The sequence below is a fragment of the Danio rerio genome, chromosome 6, assembly GCF_052040795.2.
Source record: "Danio rerio strain M-AB ecotype USA chromosome 6, GRCz13ab, whole genome shotgun sequence".
Taxonomy (NCBI): Eukaryota; Metazoa; Chordata; class Actinopteri; order Cypriniformes; family Danionidae; genus Danio; species Danio rerio.
The window spans coordinates 10,877,817-10,897,500 of NC_141026.1; the positions used below are offsets into that span (position 1 = coordinate 10,877,817).

Consider the following 19,684-nt stretch of genomic DNA (forward strand, 5'->3'; position numbering starts at 1 on the left):
ATCTATTTGTCCTTTTTATTTTGCCTAATTCTATCCATCCATCAAGCATCCATCTATTCGTTTATCCATTTGTCCATCTATTAATTTTGCCTAATTTAGTCTCTATCTATCTATCTATCTATCTATCTATCTATCTATCTATCTATCTATCTATCTATCTATCTATCTATCTATCTATCTATCTAATTATCTATCTATCTGCCTAATTCTATAAATCAGTTTATTTGTCCGTCTATCAATCTTGCCTAATTCCATCCATCCGTCTATTTAACTATTTGTCCATCTATTTATTCATCCTAATTCTATCCATTTATCCATCTATGTCCTATTTATTTTGCCTAATTCTTTCTTTCTATCTATCCATCTATCCTAATCTAGCCTAATTCCATCCATCCGTCCATCCATTTGTCCTATTTATCTTGCCTAATTCTTTCTATCTGTCCATCCATCCATCCATCTATTTATCTTGCCTAATTCCATCCATCCATTTGTCCTATTTATCTTGCCTATCTATCTATCTATCTATCTATCTATCTATCTATCTATCTATCTATCTATCTATCTATCTATCTATCTATCTATCTATCTATCTATCTATCTATCTATCTATCTCTCTCTCATCTATTTGTCTGTGTGTTTGTTTATCCGTTTATCTATTTGTCATCTATTTATTTTGCCTAATTCCATCCATCCATCCATCCATCCATCCATCTATCCATCTATTAGTTTATCCATTTGTCCGTCTATCAATCTTGCCTAATTCCATTTATCCATCTGTTTAACCATTTGTCCATTTATTTATTCTTCTTAATTCTATCCACCTATCCATCATCCATTTGTCCTATTTATCTTGCCTAATTCTTTTCATCCATCCATCCATCCATCATTTATCTTTCCTAATTCCATCCATCCATCCATGTGTCCTATTTATTTTGCCTAATTCTATCCATCCACTCATTTATCTATTTGTCTATCTTTCCTAATTCTATCTATCTATCTATCTATCTATCTATCTATCTATCTATCTATCTATCTATCTATCTATCTATCTATCTATCTATCTATCTTCCTGTCTATTTATCTTGCCTAATGTTATCCATCCATCTAATGGTCCATTTCAGTGGATTTTTCTATATATCTATTGTGTTTGTCTGTCCATTTATATGTCTGTAAGTCATTTTGTCCATCTATTTATCAATCTATCTGCTCATTTATCTGTAAATATTGTGGCCAGATGATTTGGCCTAAACCATTTTCATGTTGGAGCATCATAACTATCCACAAAATGACACAGGGGGGACAGTGAGAGGAATAGAACGAAACGTATAGGGGAGGAGGAAATATTTTTGAGTGTGTGTAAAAGAGAGAGAGAGAGAGAGAGAGGGTTAGTGTGGTGGTGTTTTCCTCCTGCATGCATCAGTGAGGGAGAGGGAGTGTGATGGTGGTGTTTTCCTCCTGCATGCATCAGTAAAATGTGAAGATGGCGGAGCTGCAGATGCTGCTGGAAGAGGAGATTCCTGCTGGTCGAGGAGCTTTGCTGGACAGCTACGCCAACCTAGAGAGAGTCGCCGAGTACTGCGAGAGCAACTACATACAGGTGACAACATTAAACGCCGTACAAATATTCGAGATACGCGCAAAAAATGACAAGAGAGATGAATGATCCGACAGCTTGTGTTTTCGAGTTACGGTAAAACGAAATGGACTAAATTCAACACATGTCGTTGCCGCATTTAAATCATTATGGTTTATAATGTTCGAAAGCATCATCTAACACATTTTTTGGGCGTTTGAGAGCCATGTTCACTGTTTTTGTACAGAAATGGGGCCTCAAACGCTGAGCTAATAAGCTAACGCGCTAATCGAAGCGAAACCAATGTGTAAACCTCAAATGTATCACACAAAAACGGTTTATTTATTTTACCTTTAACTTACGTTTAATACAAACGAACCCCTACTGCACTTTTGTGATTATTAATGGTTAACAGTTATATTATTTAAAGCGGTATATTTATGAGTAAATCTCTATGAAAACATTTATGTGTTTTTGAAGTTAGCTTCGCTGCTAAATGCTGAAAGCTTATGTGCAGTGTTTTTAACTTAATAAATGTGCTGTTTTTATTTCAAATGTTTCTTAAATTTGTGGTTTTACCCCCTTTTTATTAATAGAGTGTTGTTTAGGGTTGTACATGGTCGATAGAGATGTGTGGATGATGTTATGTTAGGAGGATATTTTTTGGTAAGGTTACGTTACTATCGCGATTAATCGATGCAGTTTACTTCTACTCCGATATCTTTTTATACATGCATACAGTTTCGGCTGCATTGTTACAATAACTAGTTTGTAATATATGTTGGTTTATATAAGGGGTCACCAATCTCGGTCCTGGAGGACCTGTGTCCCTGCAGGGTTTAGCTCCAACTTGCCTCAACACACCCACACCTGCCTGGATGATTCAAGTATACCTAGTTAGTAAGACCTTGATTAGCTTGTTCAAGTGTGTTTGATTAGGGTTGTAGCTAAAATCTGCTGGACACCGGCCCTCCAGGAACAAGTTTGGTGACCACTGGTCTATATAGTCATGCTGTGATAGACAAATTAAATAACTGTGATAGACAAATTAAATAATTAAAGACCTTTTAACGCCAGTCTCTGAATAAATACTTACGGGTCATCAACAAGCTATAAATCTGTGTAATTTTTATTTCCCACCTACCATGTGTTTCAGAGAAAATTATATAATTTATAAAAAAAGTTTTTAAATTTAACATTAATTTCAAGTTAAACAATAATAGTATATTCTGACGTTGGTTTTTAATAAGACTTAAAACAATGTCCATTTTTGCCGGTGAAATGAAGTTATGCGCCCTGTACGGAACACTATTTTAATCTAAATGGAGCATCATTAATACCTCATCTTCTGTACACATGCATAGGCAGTCTTTTCTCAAAAACTACTGGTCCAAAAGACATCAATCAAAATTTGGATTGGGCAGTAGCTATTCACTCAGAGAATGATCTGGCTTTCAATGATGGAGGAGTGGTCGTTTGAGTTTGCTGAATGGCGAAAAGTGTACTTAACATGGTTAGTCTACGTTAGTTAAACTGTAGTTCTAAGAACTATTGTATATTAGGCATGAGACGATAACCGTTTTTAAGGGATACTGCAATTTTGAAATGCCACGGTTTTAAAACCGGCAAAACTTTTCTGTAATACCGTTCCTATACTGTAAAAAAAATCTGTAATTTTAAAGTTTATTTCAAGCAGCTGGGGTGCGGGAAAAAAAAGTAAAATAACCGCTGTTAAATTACAGAAATTTACTGTAAAATAACAGGTTGAATTACAAAAATTTACTAGAAATTTTAATTTAATGAAATTTTTATAATTTAACGGCCGTTATTTTACGCTTTTTTTTTCTGGTACCCCAGCTGTCAGGAAGAAACCATAAAATGACGTTTTGTTTTATATATATATATAGTGTAAGGTATGTGTACGATTTTTTTTTTTTTCATTTAAGTTTTTTTTTTTGTTTGTTTTTTAGGACAAAAAACTGTCTTTGAAATAAATGAAGACAGCAGAAGTCAATGATTTATTTGAATTATTCAGCCTGACATGCTTACTGCTCCAAAATATATTAAATGTTTTTCGAAGGGGACACACTTTTTTTGTTTTGTTTTTACCCAGACATTTAAAAAGACTATATTTTAGAGCGGTAGTCACAATACCGTGAAACCGTGGTGTTTTAATCCAAGACTATCCTACCATCAGAATCATATACCAGCCCATGCTTATTGTATGCATTTAATTTACCCTGCTAGCACGAGGTTTGATGATTCATCTGGAAACCAATAAAGGCTTCTGGAAAGAAAATGAGTGACTAAATTCGTGTTATTTTCAGCGTTCCTGGGGGATCCACAGAAGTGGGTGTGTGAGGATCTGCACTTCTCTGTTTAGTATTTGTCATCCCTCAGAAATAGAGCATCAGAAATCAAAGTCTGACATTTATTGCTCCAAAAATACAGAGCGTGTCACATGGGCCGGAGCAGATCAGTGGCTGGATGTCACTGGATATGAGTTTGTTCTCTGCGAATGCTGATTCCAGTACTTTTGAGTCGTGATGTGTTCCTGATAAATATTGCATACTCGCAGTAAAGGGTCGAGCTTTTACTGGCCTGTTAATGCGCTAAAACCTTAGGGTCAAAACTGACAGTTCTCAAGATGTTAAACAGCTTTGTGATTTTGACCAGGGAGGTTTCGGTATATATTGTACCTGAATTAGGCCTCTGGGAATCACACAGAGCACACAGTGAAGCTCTCTGAAGGCATTTCATTGTGTCATTTGTAAAGAAAGTCTGTAGGTTGTGAGAAATAATTTTATTTCTCACTTCGTAGCTTTGGCACAGCAGGTTCAGAAATACCATAAATAGCTGCATGTGACCGAGCTTAGATTTCTTTCCATGACAGCATGTAGCTTGGCTTGATATGAGACCTGCTTGCATGTGGTCTGGTTTTAGTTTAGAGAGTAACCCAGTATTTCAGAAAGTTTCTCTTAGGGCTGGGCGATATGGCAAAAATAATTATTTTCCACATTGAAAGATACTGATATATATTTTAATACAAGTTGTTAATGCTTCAAGATTTAAAAGAGTACCCCTACTGATAATGACTGATACCATAAAAATTAGATGGTCCGTTAAACAACATATTTTCGGCTGATAAATTTTTGGGAAACCAAAAATTCGTTATCTCTAATATCAGCACACTTTTAGTTTCCCATTGTTGCACATTTCTGCTGTGTGATTGGCTCTCATATCAATATAGAGTTAAAAAGGCTATAGCTTATCACTGTGAACATACATTTTTTTATCGCGATTCGATATGTTATGATTGCATTCGCAATAGTCAACCTATGCAGTGTTGAGTTTGGATTATATATCACCACAAACCACAGGACAAAACATGAGATTGGTGGAGATACTGCAGAATTTGACCATAACAGAGTGAAAGTTTATCTTCTGCATGTGTTTTTAAGGCCCATGATGACTATGTGAGTATTTTTATAGAGTTTAAAGCATTGTAGTTGTGCATAAAACATTTAATAAAGATTAGTTTTATTTAATTATTTATATTATGAAGACTATGCAGACTATACATTTGATTATTTAATTTATTTTCCTGTCACGATGGCGCAGTGGGTAGCATGATTGCCTCACAGCAGGAAGGTCACTGGTTCGAGCCTCGGCTGGGTCAGTTGGCATTTCTGTGTGGACTGTGGAGTTTGCATGTTTTCCCTGTGTTCGCGTGGGTTTCCTCCGATAGCTCCAAAGTCCAAAGACATGCGCTATAGGGGAATTGGGTAAGCTGAATTGTCCATAGTGTATGCGTGTGAATGAGTGTGTATAGATGTTTCCCATTGGTGGGTTGCAGCTTGAAAGGCATCCGCTGTGTAAAACATATGCTGGATAAGTTGGTGGTTCGTTCCACTGTGGCGACTCCAGATTAAAAAAGGGACTAAGCTGAAAAGAAAATGAATAAATGAATTTCTGTACCTGAACACTGCTAAGTCTGGTTTATACTTCTGCATTGAGTGATCGGCATGACCCATGGTACATGCCTTGCTAGTTGCCGTGCATTAGTTCTTCTGTGCATTGTTTCTGTTGCTCTGCAATAACGCGTCCGAAACACTAGCTGGCAGTAGGTGTTTATGTTCCTTTCTGTCGAGTTTCTTCGCTGGTGTTTTGTTTTTTCTAAACGCTTCCTTGAACTAAAAGTGGCTCAAACTCGCTCATTTTGAGGCTGGAATCAGCGAACGTGCAACAACTTTAATCATAAGGTAAACACAAAACAACAGTCTCCATCTGACACTTGTAAACCCTCGCTACATCGGGCTCACACGGCTCTCTCTCCCGCCCACACTCATCAGCGCTACCAAGTTGACCAATCACAGAGCTTGTGCTACCTGTCGTTGCGACTTTTATTCAGATTTTTGAAAGGTGCACGACGGCCACGTCGAGGGCTATGCGTCGTAGGCTGCGCCGTAGCATATGCATGCGCTTGACGCAGAAGTATATCTCAGCCTTTAGTCTCCAGAAAACCATAAAGCACTGTTTATTCACTTTAATATGTGCTCCATTGTGTTTATGACTGTAGTTTGTTTGTTATAAATCTAAAGTAATGACTTTGCAAATAGTCATCTGGTGAAATTGTATTAATACCGCAATCTATTTTGCAGAGAAAAAAAAAAATTCCCAGCGTAAAATTTTTTTCAGTGTCCTGCAGCCCTAGTGCATATATGTACATGCATATATATAGGCAATATCACATGAGTAGCAGTGCAATGTGGCTGTATATCGGCACTGGTGTGTGGCGCTGGTGTCCCACCAGTGACGATATACAGCCACATCGCACTGCTACTCGTGTGCTATTGTGTTTATATAACTTTGAGGGCATAATAATGTATATAAAAAAGAAAATCCAACACGGAGAGTCTCAATTTTCTGTCTGATTCTCTAGCATAATTTCTAAAGTGAGGACAAAACAGGTGGTCTTGCTGACATTTTAAGATAATAAGGCTAAACGACATGAAATGCCATCAATCTACAAAGATTTACCATTATTTTTGTTGCAATCGGGAGATCACAATATTACTATGGTATAAATACAGTATGGTATAAATTAGAGCTGCATGATTCTGGCTAAAATGAAAATCGCGATTTTAAAAAAATTTTTTTTTTTTTTTTGGCTTAAAATAAAGATTATGATTTTCTCACGATTCTGTAGATGTAAAATAAAGGTATGGTAAAAACAAACATATGGCAAAACATCAATAATAATTTTATGTGTAGGTCTACTGGTTTCTCTAAATAAATCTATTCTACTTATAATAATTCTGATGTTTAATTATTATGTTTGAGATTGCATTCTGTCGTTGACAACATTTCTAGACCATTTTATTATTTGTCATTATCAGATTATATTCAACAATATATAAGCTAGAGTAGGTATACTGACACTGTAAACATTTATTTTCTTGCCCAACTCTGTTGGCTATGAAAGAAGACACATATCAAATGCTTGTAATCATAACTCTAAAATGCGATTTGATCATTTAAATTAAGTGCACACTTTCAGTTTCATTTTGACTGTTAAGTGCTTGTTCATACTTCGCACGCCGCTCCCAAACGATCACTCTGTGCCACAAACTGAATATTATTTACAACTGTATTACCTGTTACAGCATATGCAGGTTCTGTTCACTAAAGTAAGCACACGCGCATCTATCGTTAAGTTGGGCGCGATCCCTCCTTCTCTGTGATTACAGCTCACGGTCAGCAGCTCACGACACTTGTGATTTCCAGGCCGCGAAAACATCATTATATGATGACAAAAATTACATTTTTAGGTGCATTATACCTTATAAATACAGTATGTGACTCATTCAACATCGTTTGGAGGTGTCCATGTCACTGAGCAACGTGTGTGAAACAATGAAAAGACTCGTGCAGCCGCCTTTTCTTCTCTTCTGAACTTGAAAATACGATTGACAGAATCGTAGAAATGCTGGATTAAGATCGTCTAGGGCAGGGGTCACCAATCTCGGTCCTGGAGGGCCGGTGTCGCTTCAGTGTTTACCTCCAACTTGCCTTAACACACCTGCCTGGATGTTTCAAGTATACCTAGTAAGACCTTGATTAGCTTGTTCAGGTGTGTTTGATTAGGGTTGGAGCTAAAATCGGCAGGACACCGGCCCTCCAGAAAACAAGTTTGGTGACCCCTGGTCTAGGAGGTAGAATCGAGATCGCGATCTTTTTTCGATTAATTGTGCAGCTCTAGTATAAATACTACAACATACTGAAGAGAGATCGACTTAGAAAGTAATGTACCTGTGTAATAATGATTTGATCAGCTGTAGTTAGATATTATGCATTTTTTTTTATTTGGGCTTATTATGTGGTTTCTGTCGCCATCTTGTGGATGAACATTGTCAACCGTCTTTGCTCAAAGTCAGGCTAATGGCCGTTGATGCGCTGTCTTTTAAAAGTTATTAATTATTATTAAATATTTTAAAATAGGCACTATCCTTGTAAATAAACTGCATAGTTACAATTTAAACAACGACATTCTCAAGTCTCGACTAAAAAGCCTCAAAAGTACATTATGATGTCCAACAGCAGCAAAATTTGTCAAACTGTAGAGTGTCTCTGCTTGTCGCCATATGTGGGTGGAGTAATACACAAGGGTGAAGGGTTAAAAGGCTGGAAGAGTGTTGTTATTTGCAGAAAAATCGCACTGCTATAAGCCAATCAGATTAAAAAACAGACAGAACTGTTGTATAAACATGGATGTCAGTAAGTCTTCTGCATTTCATGACAGTAATGGCGTTATCATATTGGCACAATTGCTGGATGCATGTGTTATGAGACCTTTCTTTACTGTCGTATGAATATCGAAGATTCGAATTACTGTGCACGAGTCATATTAGATACAATTATGGTGTATCTCAACATCTGCAAAAGAGCATCTCAAACACTCTGCAGAATGTCTTCTTTTGGTTTTTATAGATTATTTGCAATTTGTACAGTGCATTTCATAATCAGTATAGTTTTAAAGTGGCTTTTTAAAGGAGCTCGAATGTGTAGAGATATACATTGTGTATAGTATTGGGTGACTAACATGCAAACGGGTGTATTTCTCTCAGATAACCCTCCTCCCCCGTTATCCTCACTCACTGTACCATTCATCAGTGGTCCACCCCCTATACTTGATGGCATCACCATAGTTACCCCGACAGGGAATGACTGATGGCTTAGGCAGCCAATAAGGCAGTGACCCGAAGCATTATATTTTCACAGTAGTGCTTCTCTGATTGGTCACTGCAAAGTCTATTCGTTCTTATATGGGAAATTAATCTTGAAGGGTTGTGCAATATTGTGTGGGTATGTGGGCTTGTTCCAGTAGCCAAATCTCAAGTCTGTGCACTTGACCATTTGTATCAACTAAGTGTCAGTCTTTAGTGACTTGATGGAAGACAAAACATGGTGTTTTTGCAAAGATAAAAAAAAAAAAAGCTTTACATTGACTTTGCAAGAATGGAACTGAATTCTAGCTTTTGGCTCTAGTGTGTCGACCTTTCACATCTCTCTTGTCAGAACTTTTAAAATAGTATCTTGATTGGGTATATGTATTTGTATGGAAAAACCATACCAATTTTTAACTGTTGTATCTATGTAGAGAACTTCCTATTTGTAGTATATTTTTATTTTAACAAACTGGTATTGATTTCTAAATCCCAAAATCCATTTTTAGCCTATGCTGTTTCAGCTGATGCGTGAATAATATTTCTGTCAATTTTCTGCCACATCTCCTGTCTAATAAATATAAGAAACTTAAGGCAGAATTAGATTGTTTACTGCAAATCACAGTTTAATAAACAAGAAATATAAAGGTTTTTTTTTATTAGGGGTGTGTTTGCCTCCAGCTGTATTGAAATCATCCCAAAATTGACTTTGAAATAGTGTTCTGTACGTTTACACCCCTAACTTCTGTATTTTCTTGTTTATTATCGATAACTATGTTTTGAGGGTGTTATTGTGTTGGTACAAGGGGGTGGGATATTGACAAAAATGGTCAAATGCTTGTATATGTGATAGAAATACGGTACTGTGCAAAAGTCTTAGCAATGGCAACCAAGTTAGTTATAGCTTGAGTCTTTTCTGAAATTCTGTGCTATATAAAATCAAGTAGTGGTGTAACTGATCACAAATCTAACGGTTCGGGTCACATTATGATTTTCCATGGATCAGACAATTTTTCGGATCAGACAAAAAGGGGAGAAGACAAATGTAATTTGCTTTCCATTTATTACAAAAAATAGTACTGCAAATCATGTTTTAACAAACAGAACCAATCTGTTTTATGAAAAAAAAATTAAGAAATAATCAGCTGAATTAAAATATTTAGTACTGAATTCACTGTTACGATTACTGTTGCTGATAACACTAACTGTAAAAATGTAGCATAATAATTTGTGCAACCCATATTTATTTTTAGTCTCATTTTTAATAAATGATTAAGTGATTCACTCATAAAACTGTTTTAATGCTAGATGTCATTTTTTTCATGGTTGGTTGTCACTACCTATTGGTTAATGTAATTGCTGCCTACAACTTTAATTTTTGAGCATCAAGTTAAATGCACATGGCGATGATTTTAATCTTTACCATAAACATCAGTGGTTTTATATAAACTATCAAATGCTGTCCCAGTACTTCTGTGTTATTCGGCTATAACTTCATACAGTAACTCAAGACTAAAGACTTGATCTCTTTCTTGATTTTTGGGTTTTCAGATTTGAATGCAGTGATTCAAAGAATTAATAAACATGAAAATCACCATCATTTGTAGTTTGTTGCGTGGGTGTTGAAATCCTGATCTTTTAATGATTAATCGTGCAGCTTACACTGAATGCTTTGATGCAGGCTTAACAAGTAGTAACAGAAAACACCTGTTGAAACCCATAACATCCTGAATAACCCACCCACAACTTCTTCTGACATCAATAAATTTGACAGAAAAGCCTAAATTCTTTCAAATATGTGATTTGAATGAAGCGAGAGGCGATCTCTCTCTCTCTGTGATCATTTTGGATTTAGAATTAATCTACCAGTAACAAAAATTATTAATCCGCAGGCTATGTGTGTTCCGAACAGTGCGTTGTGATCTGTATGAATCACGAATCAACCATGATCCATTACACCCCTAATATCAAGCATCTTTCATCATTTCTAAGAGTTCTTAGAGTTTAGTTAGATTTAGTGTGTTTTATCTTTCTTTTTCTCTTCAGGTGAATCTCATACTGCCTATAATATTGCCTATACTGTACATACTGTATATAATAATCAGGTCTGGACACTGTGGAGGCCATTTTATGACTGTCTTTGTTAAACCTTACAAATTAGATGCTTTCTAGTAGAAGGTACATGATGAATTAAAACCTGTACTTTTTAGCATTCACAATCAGTTCAGGCAGTATTGACAACAGCTAAGGCAGAAATGTAGATCAAAGACAGAAACTTTCTCTAACTCTTTCTTTCATGTCTAAAACTTAGACCCACTTAGACCCAAAAAAAATCCAACTAAAAGCTGTATTTTCTCGTTAACTTTTAATAAAAAGAATGAGAAGTAATATATAATGTCATTTATACCCTCACTAAAACAACAAATATAACTAAGACTTTTGCACAGTACTGTATAAGACTCAAAAATCCTGAATTTAACTGTATCGTTAAAAGTCTAAATGATAAAGTGAATGCACGCACTTTTGTTGTATCTTGATTCTGTAAAATGAGTGACAACATCATACCATCAATGTTGATGCATGCTGCAAAACCTTCAACTGGGGTTAAAAATGAGAGCGTTGAAATTAGGCCATGAGGCAATATCATCTTCTGTTCCACGTCTATCCATCCTTCTGTGCTAAGATGAACTTTCACTCTCTTCATCCTCCTTTTCTCTCTGTCTAGTCTCCAGATAAGCACAGAGCTCTAGAAGAGACCAAAAGCTACACCACTCAGTCTTTGGCCAGTGTTGCGTATCTGATCAACACTCTTGCCAACAATGTGCTCCAGATGCTGGATATACAGGCGTCCCAGCTACGCCGCATGGAGTCATCCATCAACCACATCTCGCAGGTACTTTTCTCTGGAATTTTTGTGGGTATTTTGCACTTGTGTTATGCAATATGACACTATGCAGTAGTCAACATTTAAAGTGGTTCATCAGAGTTGTCCTAAAACTATTGAACAGCACTCATTTTTGTCTTGGGACAATTTTGAACAACTTTTTTTTTGCTCCACTTCAAATGTTGACTACTGTATATTATATGGGATCGATGAATTAAAGTCTGTTGTTTCATATTATACTCTGTTGTTTATTTTATGACGCTTCAAAATACATTATATATGGTGATACATTTTCACCAATGGGATGTTGGTCCTATAATTGTTTTATATTAAATGAGTATTTATTATATATTTCTTCGTTCTTAATCAAACATTTGCACAGATGTTTTAAATAAAATGAGAAAAAAGACAATCATATATGAATGAGTGCATTTTTGAGTACTTACTTTAAAATAGGGCTGCGTTTGATCAACAATTTCACAATGTGACTTCACAGTTGTCAGGACCTGCAATGTCTATTTAGCATTAGTAAGTTTTTTTTAACCTTAGACTGAAAGTTTTAATTTGCATGTGTTTTTAAAGACTGTAACCCAAGCATTTCACGCAAGTTTAAGCCATTTAGCAGGGTATCTGCGGGGTCTTAAAATGTCTTAAATTTTAAAAACCAAATTTTAGAACTTAAAGTCTTAAATCCACTCAAATATTGTGTCAAATATTGATTTTTCCTGTTCATGTAAAGTTATACCCAATTGGGCCTACACCCATCTATTCACTAACAATATATTTCAGTAAAAGTTTTAAGAAACGTTTATTTATTAACTCTATTTGCTTATTTATATGGTTTAATTATCTTCTTTACAATAACATTTGTTTGAGATGCTTTTTTAAGGTTTTATCTTGACCATTTAAAAAAATCTGTAACATTTAGCCTTGTGTAAGTCTGAAATTTCATTCATTATGGTCTTAAAAAGGTCTTAAAGTCAGCGTGATAACCCAGTGGTTAGTGCACTGACATGTGGTTCGGCAGCTTTCCTCGTGGACCTTTCCTGACCCTACCCCCCTCTCCCTCTCTCCCACTTCACTTCCTGTCAACCCGCTGTGCTGTCCAAATAAAGGCAAAATGCCCAAAAATAAATCTAAAAATAAAAGAAAGTCTCAAATTTGACTTGATGAAACCTGTAGAAACCCTGATTTAGGCAAAAAATTATAATATTTGTAGCTATAAATAAAGAAAAGGATAAATTGTATAATTATTTGCACAGTGAAGATTATAAAGTGTTATTTTAAATTTTGAGTATTTAATGCATGTATCTGAATACTGTTAAGGCTGATTTATACTTCTGTCAGGTGCACGTGTATGGTCCAGCGCAGCCTTTGCGTGGTTGCAAATGTTTAAAAATTCTTTTTGTATTTATTAATGCTTGGAATTTGTTTAGTGTCTTTTATACAGATACAGCCACCTACAAAAGCATCCCAGTCAACGTAAAATTATGAATTCTTTCCAAATAGAGCTATTTAATCTGATTAAATTGTATTCATATAGCAGAAAATTAAAATTTCGCAATGTTTTTTACAGTATCATGCAGTCCTACTTTTGTAATGCAAACAAGAGTAAATGTTGTTAAATTAAATGTAATGTATATTGTTTATTTTTATAAGGGTGTGAGATTTTGCACTTGGTGATATAAGCAGGATTGTAAACTACAGATTTGTTTCTAAGTTTATGTTGTCGTTCGTTCATCTGTAGACGGTGGACATCCATAAAGAGAAGGTGGCCAGGCGAGAGATTGGCATCCTCACCACCAATAAGAACACTTCTCGCACGCACAAGATCATCGCGCCAGCCAATCCTGAGAGGCCTGTGCGCTACATCCGCAAGCCCATTGACTACAGTCTGCTGGATGACGTAGGCCATGGCGTAAAGGTAGGCATCAAGCCAGTCTCTATGTGTGAGTTCATGTTGTTATATTCATGAAAATACACATTTGTCTTGTTAAGAGCACTAACTAGGGTGGAATTAGTTATTAGGGTCACACTTTACAATAAGGTTTCATTAGTTAATGTATTTACTAACTTAAGCTAATATTGAAAAATACTTGTAAGAGTATTCGTTAATCATAACATCTACTAATACATTTTTAAAATACCAATTCATAACACTAGTTAATGCCCTGAGTATGTGATGAATATATCTGATTGCTCAGGCGCAGTTATAGACGAATTACCATGTTTTTAAACATTCAAGATGCGCATGCAGCGAGGTTGCAGAAAAAAACGGGAGGGAATGGCATCCGATGCAGTACAGAGTTTGTTGTCGTCATAGAAATATAATATGTAATAAATATAACATATATGTTATTTACATAAAGCTTTCAGTGTATTATAACAGCTTGTCACCCAGTGATAAGCAGAGGGTTTTGGCAAAATTAATGTTAAAGTGAGCGGCGTTTGTCTGACTGGTCCATTTGGATAGCACCCTCCCAATGAATATTGGATAAGACGACATGTCCAAGCATCCAGCCCGGAATGTAAATCTATCTCATTAAAGCTCCATGTGTTTTTACAAGAGAGAAGTTAAAGGCCTTTAAGTCTTTGGATGCCAACAGTTTTGTTTTGCGTGGTCATGTGCAAGAAATAATGTTCCATGATCAGCCGATTCAAAACTATGTAGTGCTAAAAAACGAGGTTCTGCCTAACCAAAGACAAGGAAAGAAGACGGAACTATAAAAGCTCTGGGTGATCATCAACATGCAGAACAACTGCATTCTGACAGCGAACTGCATCTGTATGGCAGGGTATGCGAACTTACACTTTTACGTTTCATTCCAAGCATTCAGTGTCCGCAGTTTAGTTCACCATATTTAAGTTTTTTTGCTGAAATCAAAAATGAGTGATGTGTATAATTCAGCATAGCGTGAACTTACCTGATATGAAATGAGAACTGAAGAGTCAAGCATTTTTAATTAGGTCGTCACTTCATTCAGCTCCCTTTTAGCCAAAGACATCTGCAGTTGGCATTAAAAGCAGTGTGGTGTACAGTAAAAATAAAGTCTAATTTGGCATCCTACCGTACAACACGACATGTTTGCTATTCCAAGCTTTTTTTTTTTTGCAACCAGGAGCCCGTGTGACGTTGTGTGACGTAGGTTGGTAATTCCTCTTTATGGCCCACTGATTCCGGCATACTGTGCACTCCAATTTAATTTGAACATATGGATCTGTATTAAAGGGTCCGCTGTGTTTAATGACATAGTTCATCGAAAAATCTAAATATGCTCACTGTTTGCTCATCCTTAAGTGGTTCCAAGTCTTTGTTTTTTTATTCTGTTGAACATTTTATGAAGATATTTGGGAAAAAAATTAAAAATAAATAAAAAAACTGAAAACCTGTAACAGCAACTGATTTCTATAGTAGGAAAACAAAACTGTGGAAGTCAACGGTTACAGCATTCTTCAAAATATCTTTTTTTTTTGTTAAACAGAACAAAGAAAGACAAACGGGTTTAGATTAAATCAAGGGAGAGTAAATGATGACAGAATTTTCTGTTTTGTGTGAAATATCTCTTTAACTAGCTGCTGTTTGTATGTGTGTGTGTGTTTGAGTTTTTTTTATTTTTTATTTTTTTTACTCTTCACACTAATGGTTTGTATGTTTTCTCTCCTCACATTTAATGCTTTCATTTGTGAATGTAGTGGTTACTAAGGTTTAAGGTAAGGATTCAGGCTTTAGTTGTTGTGTTTTGTGTATGTGGTGGTGTAACATCTGTGTATTTACATTTATTCAGATTTAGATCAGTGATGTTTAACTCTTGCCCCACAGGTGAATGCTCAGAATATGAAAGCGGGAACAACTCCACACACAGCAGCCCCGACCCAGAAACCCCCAAGCCCTCCCGGACCTGGCAAAGGAACCCTTGGGTAAGTTAATGCGTTTAGACGATTAATAGATACCCGTCTTGTTGATATTGATTTTATTAAATTGATACATTTTTATGTTACGAAACACTAATAAGATATTTTTGAGATGGTTAACCAAATGTAAAGTGGACCTATTATGCCAAAATCAATTTTATAAAGGGGTTTGGACACAGTTGTGTGGCAAAGATGTGTGAAAATTGGCAGTTTCTAATGCTTAAAATTAATTAATTCTACTTTTTACAAAAACACTTTTAATAAAAACTGCAGAAACTCTTTGACATTCTCCCTTTGTACGTTTCATCAGAGGGGGAAAGCCCCGCCCATTAGTGATGATCTCTCCCTCATTAGCATAGGACATTAGTCTTATTTTAGAATCTGCCACTATGCTGACACGAAGGCATGTGTAGCTCCGCCCCTTTTAAAATAGGGCTGCGAGCACAATCTCATTTGAATTTAAAGCGACAGTAAATAAAACTGCACAACTGGGATCAAAACCTGAAAGGGGCAGTTTTGAAGAGTTATGAAACATTATTTGTGTGATATTTTAAGCTGAAACACACTCCAGGGACATCAGTGATTTATTTTACATCTTATAAAAAGAGGCATAATGGGTCTCCTTTTAATTTCATGCTGGTTTAGAGATGTAGTTTATTAGTAATATTTGGTCTGACTGCTGTTTGGACTGGAGGTTGCAGAAAAAAAGTAGCTAGCTTCTGTTGGTCAAAATCTTGTCTTTAATAGAAGTTTGTGCGGTCTGTTTATTTGAAAGAACTGAACCGTCTTTAAGGGGGGTCATATCATGAGGACTCAAACATTTCTTGATTAAAAGAGTTCATTGTAATATGAACAGGGCTGTTGCCATCAGAATTTCCCTTGTAGTGATTTAAGTGGGTTGTTGTTTTGTCATTAAAGTCTGACTGGACAACAGTGTTTATTATTTAACAGGGATGTAATTGTACTCTATCTAATAAATAGCAAAAACAAAAAACATGCAGAGATCTATACTTGATAATCTCAGTAATTACAATACTATCACAGATGACAGATATGGCAAACCTCTGAACCAAAGCTGATTTATTATTTATTATTGCTTAATTTGTATTGAGAACTTTTAAGTTTTACAACATAACATTTTACACTCCGAATATGCAATTTTACAGTGTTCTTCATGAAATAATAATAATAATAACAATAAAAAATAGAGACAACATTGGAGGGTTTACATTGTTCCACATTCAGTGCATTTAACGGTTAACATTGCAGTAATCCGTCTATTTGTTCCAATGTTTTAGAAATAAGTCCTTTTTAAGTCTTAAAATAAATGTTAATTCTTCCATATTGCTTATTTTCTTCACAATTTTTATCCAATCACCAATAGAGGGGATGTCATGCTTATACCAGTATCTGGTAATAATCTTTTTGCTTGCCACACTTAATATATTCACTTAACATATATACACTTAATATATTATACGCATCACTACCACGTCTTCATAGTTTCTTTTGGTATATGGTATCCTAAGATCTTGTCCATTTCCGACAAAACCTTGTTCCAGAAATATTATATTTTTGCCAGAAAATATGTTTATGGTCTACATCAACCCAAGCTAATGTATAATGGCGATTATCATCGATTTAGAGCGTTTACCAGACAGCGTTTTACAGCAGTCCGAATTTTGTCAGTTTGTTTGCTGTTTGTAAATCTACAGAACTAGTTTTGGTTTTTCTTTTTAATGATGAATAATGGCTATTGATATATTTCTATATATTTAGACTTTTATATTTTTATATGTAGATGTAGAACTTGCATATTTGTTTGCAGTCATCTGTAGTCCATTTAGTGTGCCTACACAGAGTGGATTATTTGCTAAGATGCAGCCGACACAAATATATATAACACATTTATCACTGCTAGTTCTTTGATGTCACATTGATGCATTACAGTCTGTACAGTAACATTGCCGTGGGATTCCATTACCAATCTACTAACGGTGTGAGCAATCACGTATCAATAATGACCATTTGAAACGTTTGTAGAAATATGAGAGGTACTACTAAAACTCACTGTAATGCAAATTAAATGGAATGTAGTTTATTTATTATTAAAATAATTTCTAATGGCAATTAATTGTCATATTTTACATGATAAATAAAGCCATTTAATTTTACAAGAAGTAGGTTGCCTAATTGGACCAGCTGACCAAGCTGTGTTATGTTACACATTTTCACAGAATAAATGAATCATGACTAGTTGTGAATATCACACATAATGGAAAACATTTGCTTGTGTGTGATGCTGCATCCATGCTGCTGTAAAACCTGGGTTTATACTCGATGCGTCCGCTTGTTTGGTTTAGTGCATGCGGCAAATGTGACTTCATCGCAGAGTTTGCGGAGGCTCGATTTGGGTGCGCGCGACATGATTTCGGCCGGCGGAGCGCATGATTTTTGAGACTCGAGCAAACGGTATGCGCGGCACCGAAACCGATTTGAGTTATAAACACTTTGAAGAGATTTTGTCTGAAACAGTACGACTGTACAGACTTCTTTATGATCTGTAATCATTGAGAGAACCAGATGATCAATTATTTTTGGCTAGAAATTGCAACAGCCATGGAAAAAGGAGGAAGGTTTGAAAAACCTGAGGGATAAGGTTGTTAAAGCCAAAAGAGACCATGGCAGTGATGTATATGTTACAATTTTGTATTTAAAACAATTTATAGTTACAAAACTATAATTAAAGAACAAATTATTTCTTTGGTAGTTGGAAAAGAATATTTAATTTATGATCGGTTTACAAAATATTGATGGGCTTTTTTTCTGGGCTTTATTGGTCAGTGGTCCCCAACCACCAGGCCGCGGCCGTACAGGTCCGTGGAACAATTGGTACCTGGCCACATAAGAAATCATAAATTATTTCTGTAGAAAATATTCCCCCCACAACTTGGTTTCTTCCACTCCACCGCCATCTCACGTGAAATGGACTATGCCAAAATCCACCACGGAGCGGGAAGAAAGATAGAATAAAGCTCACTGGTGGTTGTTGATAGTTTAAAGTTATAGAACAGGTATTATACAGTCCAAGTCAGCAGAGTATTTAAGGATTTTGCATGTATGTGTGCATGCATCGCTAACTAAGTACCCGAAATCATTGCAATATGTATATATATATATGGAGTTTTACATAATCATACTCATTAGGGCTGTAACATGCCAATGCATACATTTAATTCGACTATACGGTTGTATTAGTGTTAATATGTTAACAGTATACATATACACACACACACCGGTCCGTTGTAACGTTGACAACCGTTGACCGGTCCGCAGTGAAAAAAAGGTTGGGAACCACTGTTATAGGTGATAATGGTCAGGAATGTTGGACCATTATTGCCTTTTTAGTATAAGTAGAGGACAGAAACTAGTCAGACTGTGATGTGTGAATTGTGGAGCATGCTAAATCTAAAAAAAAACACCTGTATATTTTAGTGAGTGTACTTTTGTTGCTTTTATTCTTGCCATAATAAAAAAATATATTTGGAGAGTAACCAATGTTCGGCTGTCATTAATATTTTAATAAACTTTAATAGGTTTAACTGTCCGACATATGAACAAAAGCAAGTGATGCATCAGTTTGATTAAAAAAAAAAATCTTGAATGATTTTAAAAATCCCTATGATTAAAATAATTTATTAAAAAAATAAAGAAAATTAGTTAAAAAATATTGAATGATATTAATGATGTGACGTAAACTTTCTACTTGTCTGTTTATCCATCTATCTTTACGGTCGGTTCTTTTGGCTGCCCCCTGTCGTTTTAAAGCAAATCACAATGGTGAATGTGGTGAGTATAAAAGCTTCGTCCGTTTCGCGAGGTGCACGCACAGTCAGCGGAGGCTAAGGATGTGGCACCAGGCAAAGTATAAATCCAACTTAAGGCCCTAATGGTCATTAAAACCTAATAGAAAATGGCTTTTATTAAGCATTTTAGCTTGATCTGAATCGTGTTTGCCTTATATTACAATTCCATCATATGGATTTACATTATAAATGGTTGTCTTGGAGTAAAAATGACAAAACCGCA

The 19,684-nt window shown here is 35.6% G+C and overlaps 1 protein-coding gene and 2 long non-coding RNA genes across 16 annotated transcripts in view; 1 reads left to right on the forward strand and 2 right to left on the reverse strand.

Moving 5' to 3' along the window:
* Positions 1 to 19,684, reverse strand: part of LOC147843375 (uncharacterized) — a 704,457-nt gene that overhangs the window by 160,810 nt on the left and 523,963 nt on the right. The gene's annotated exons all lie outside the window — the stretch shown is intronic.
* abi2b (abl interactor 2b) overlaps positions 1,388 to 19,684 on the forward strand; it is a 37,485-nt gene continuing 19,188 nt past the window's right edge. For 7 of the 14 annotated variants that reach the window (XR_015492889.1, XM_087256080.1, XM_087256081.1 and 4 more), the window contains exons 1-4: positions 1,388 to 1,597; positions 11,525 to 11,692; positions 13,431 to 13,607; positions 15,504 to 15,601. Coding sequence is in view for 13 of the 14 variants with exons in the window: in XM_087256080.1 (XP_087112206.1) it covers positions 1,481 to 1,597; positions 11,525 to 11,692; positions 13,431 to 13,607; positions 15,504 to 15,601 (560 nt within the window). In the remaining variant the exon portion in view is untranslated. Of the gene's footprint in view, positions 1,598 to 11,524; positions 11,693 to 13,430; positions 13,608 to 15,376; positions 15,395 to 15,503; positions 15,602 to 19,684 lie in introns of all 14 variants that reach the window. The other 7 variants (XM_087256079.1, XM_087256084.1, XM_087256086.1 and 4 more) reach the window with 2 other exon arrangements.
* LOC147843378 (uncharacterized) lies at positions 15,287 to 19,294 on the reverse strand. Its single transcript, XR_015493337.1, has 2 exons — positions 17,265 to 19,294; positions 15,287 to 17,193 (listed from the first exon to the last, which is right to left on the reverse strand). It is a non-coding gene; the product is annotated as an uncharacterized LOC147843378 (long non-coding RNA).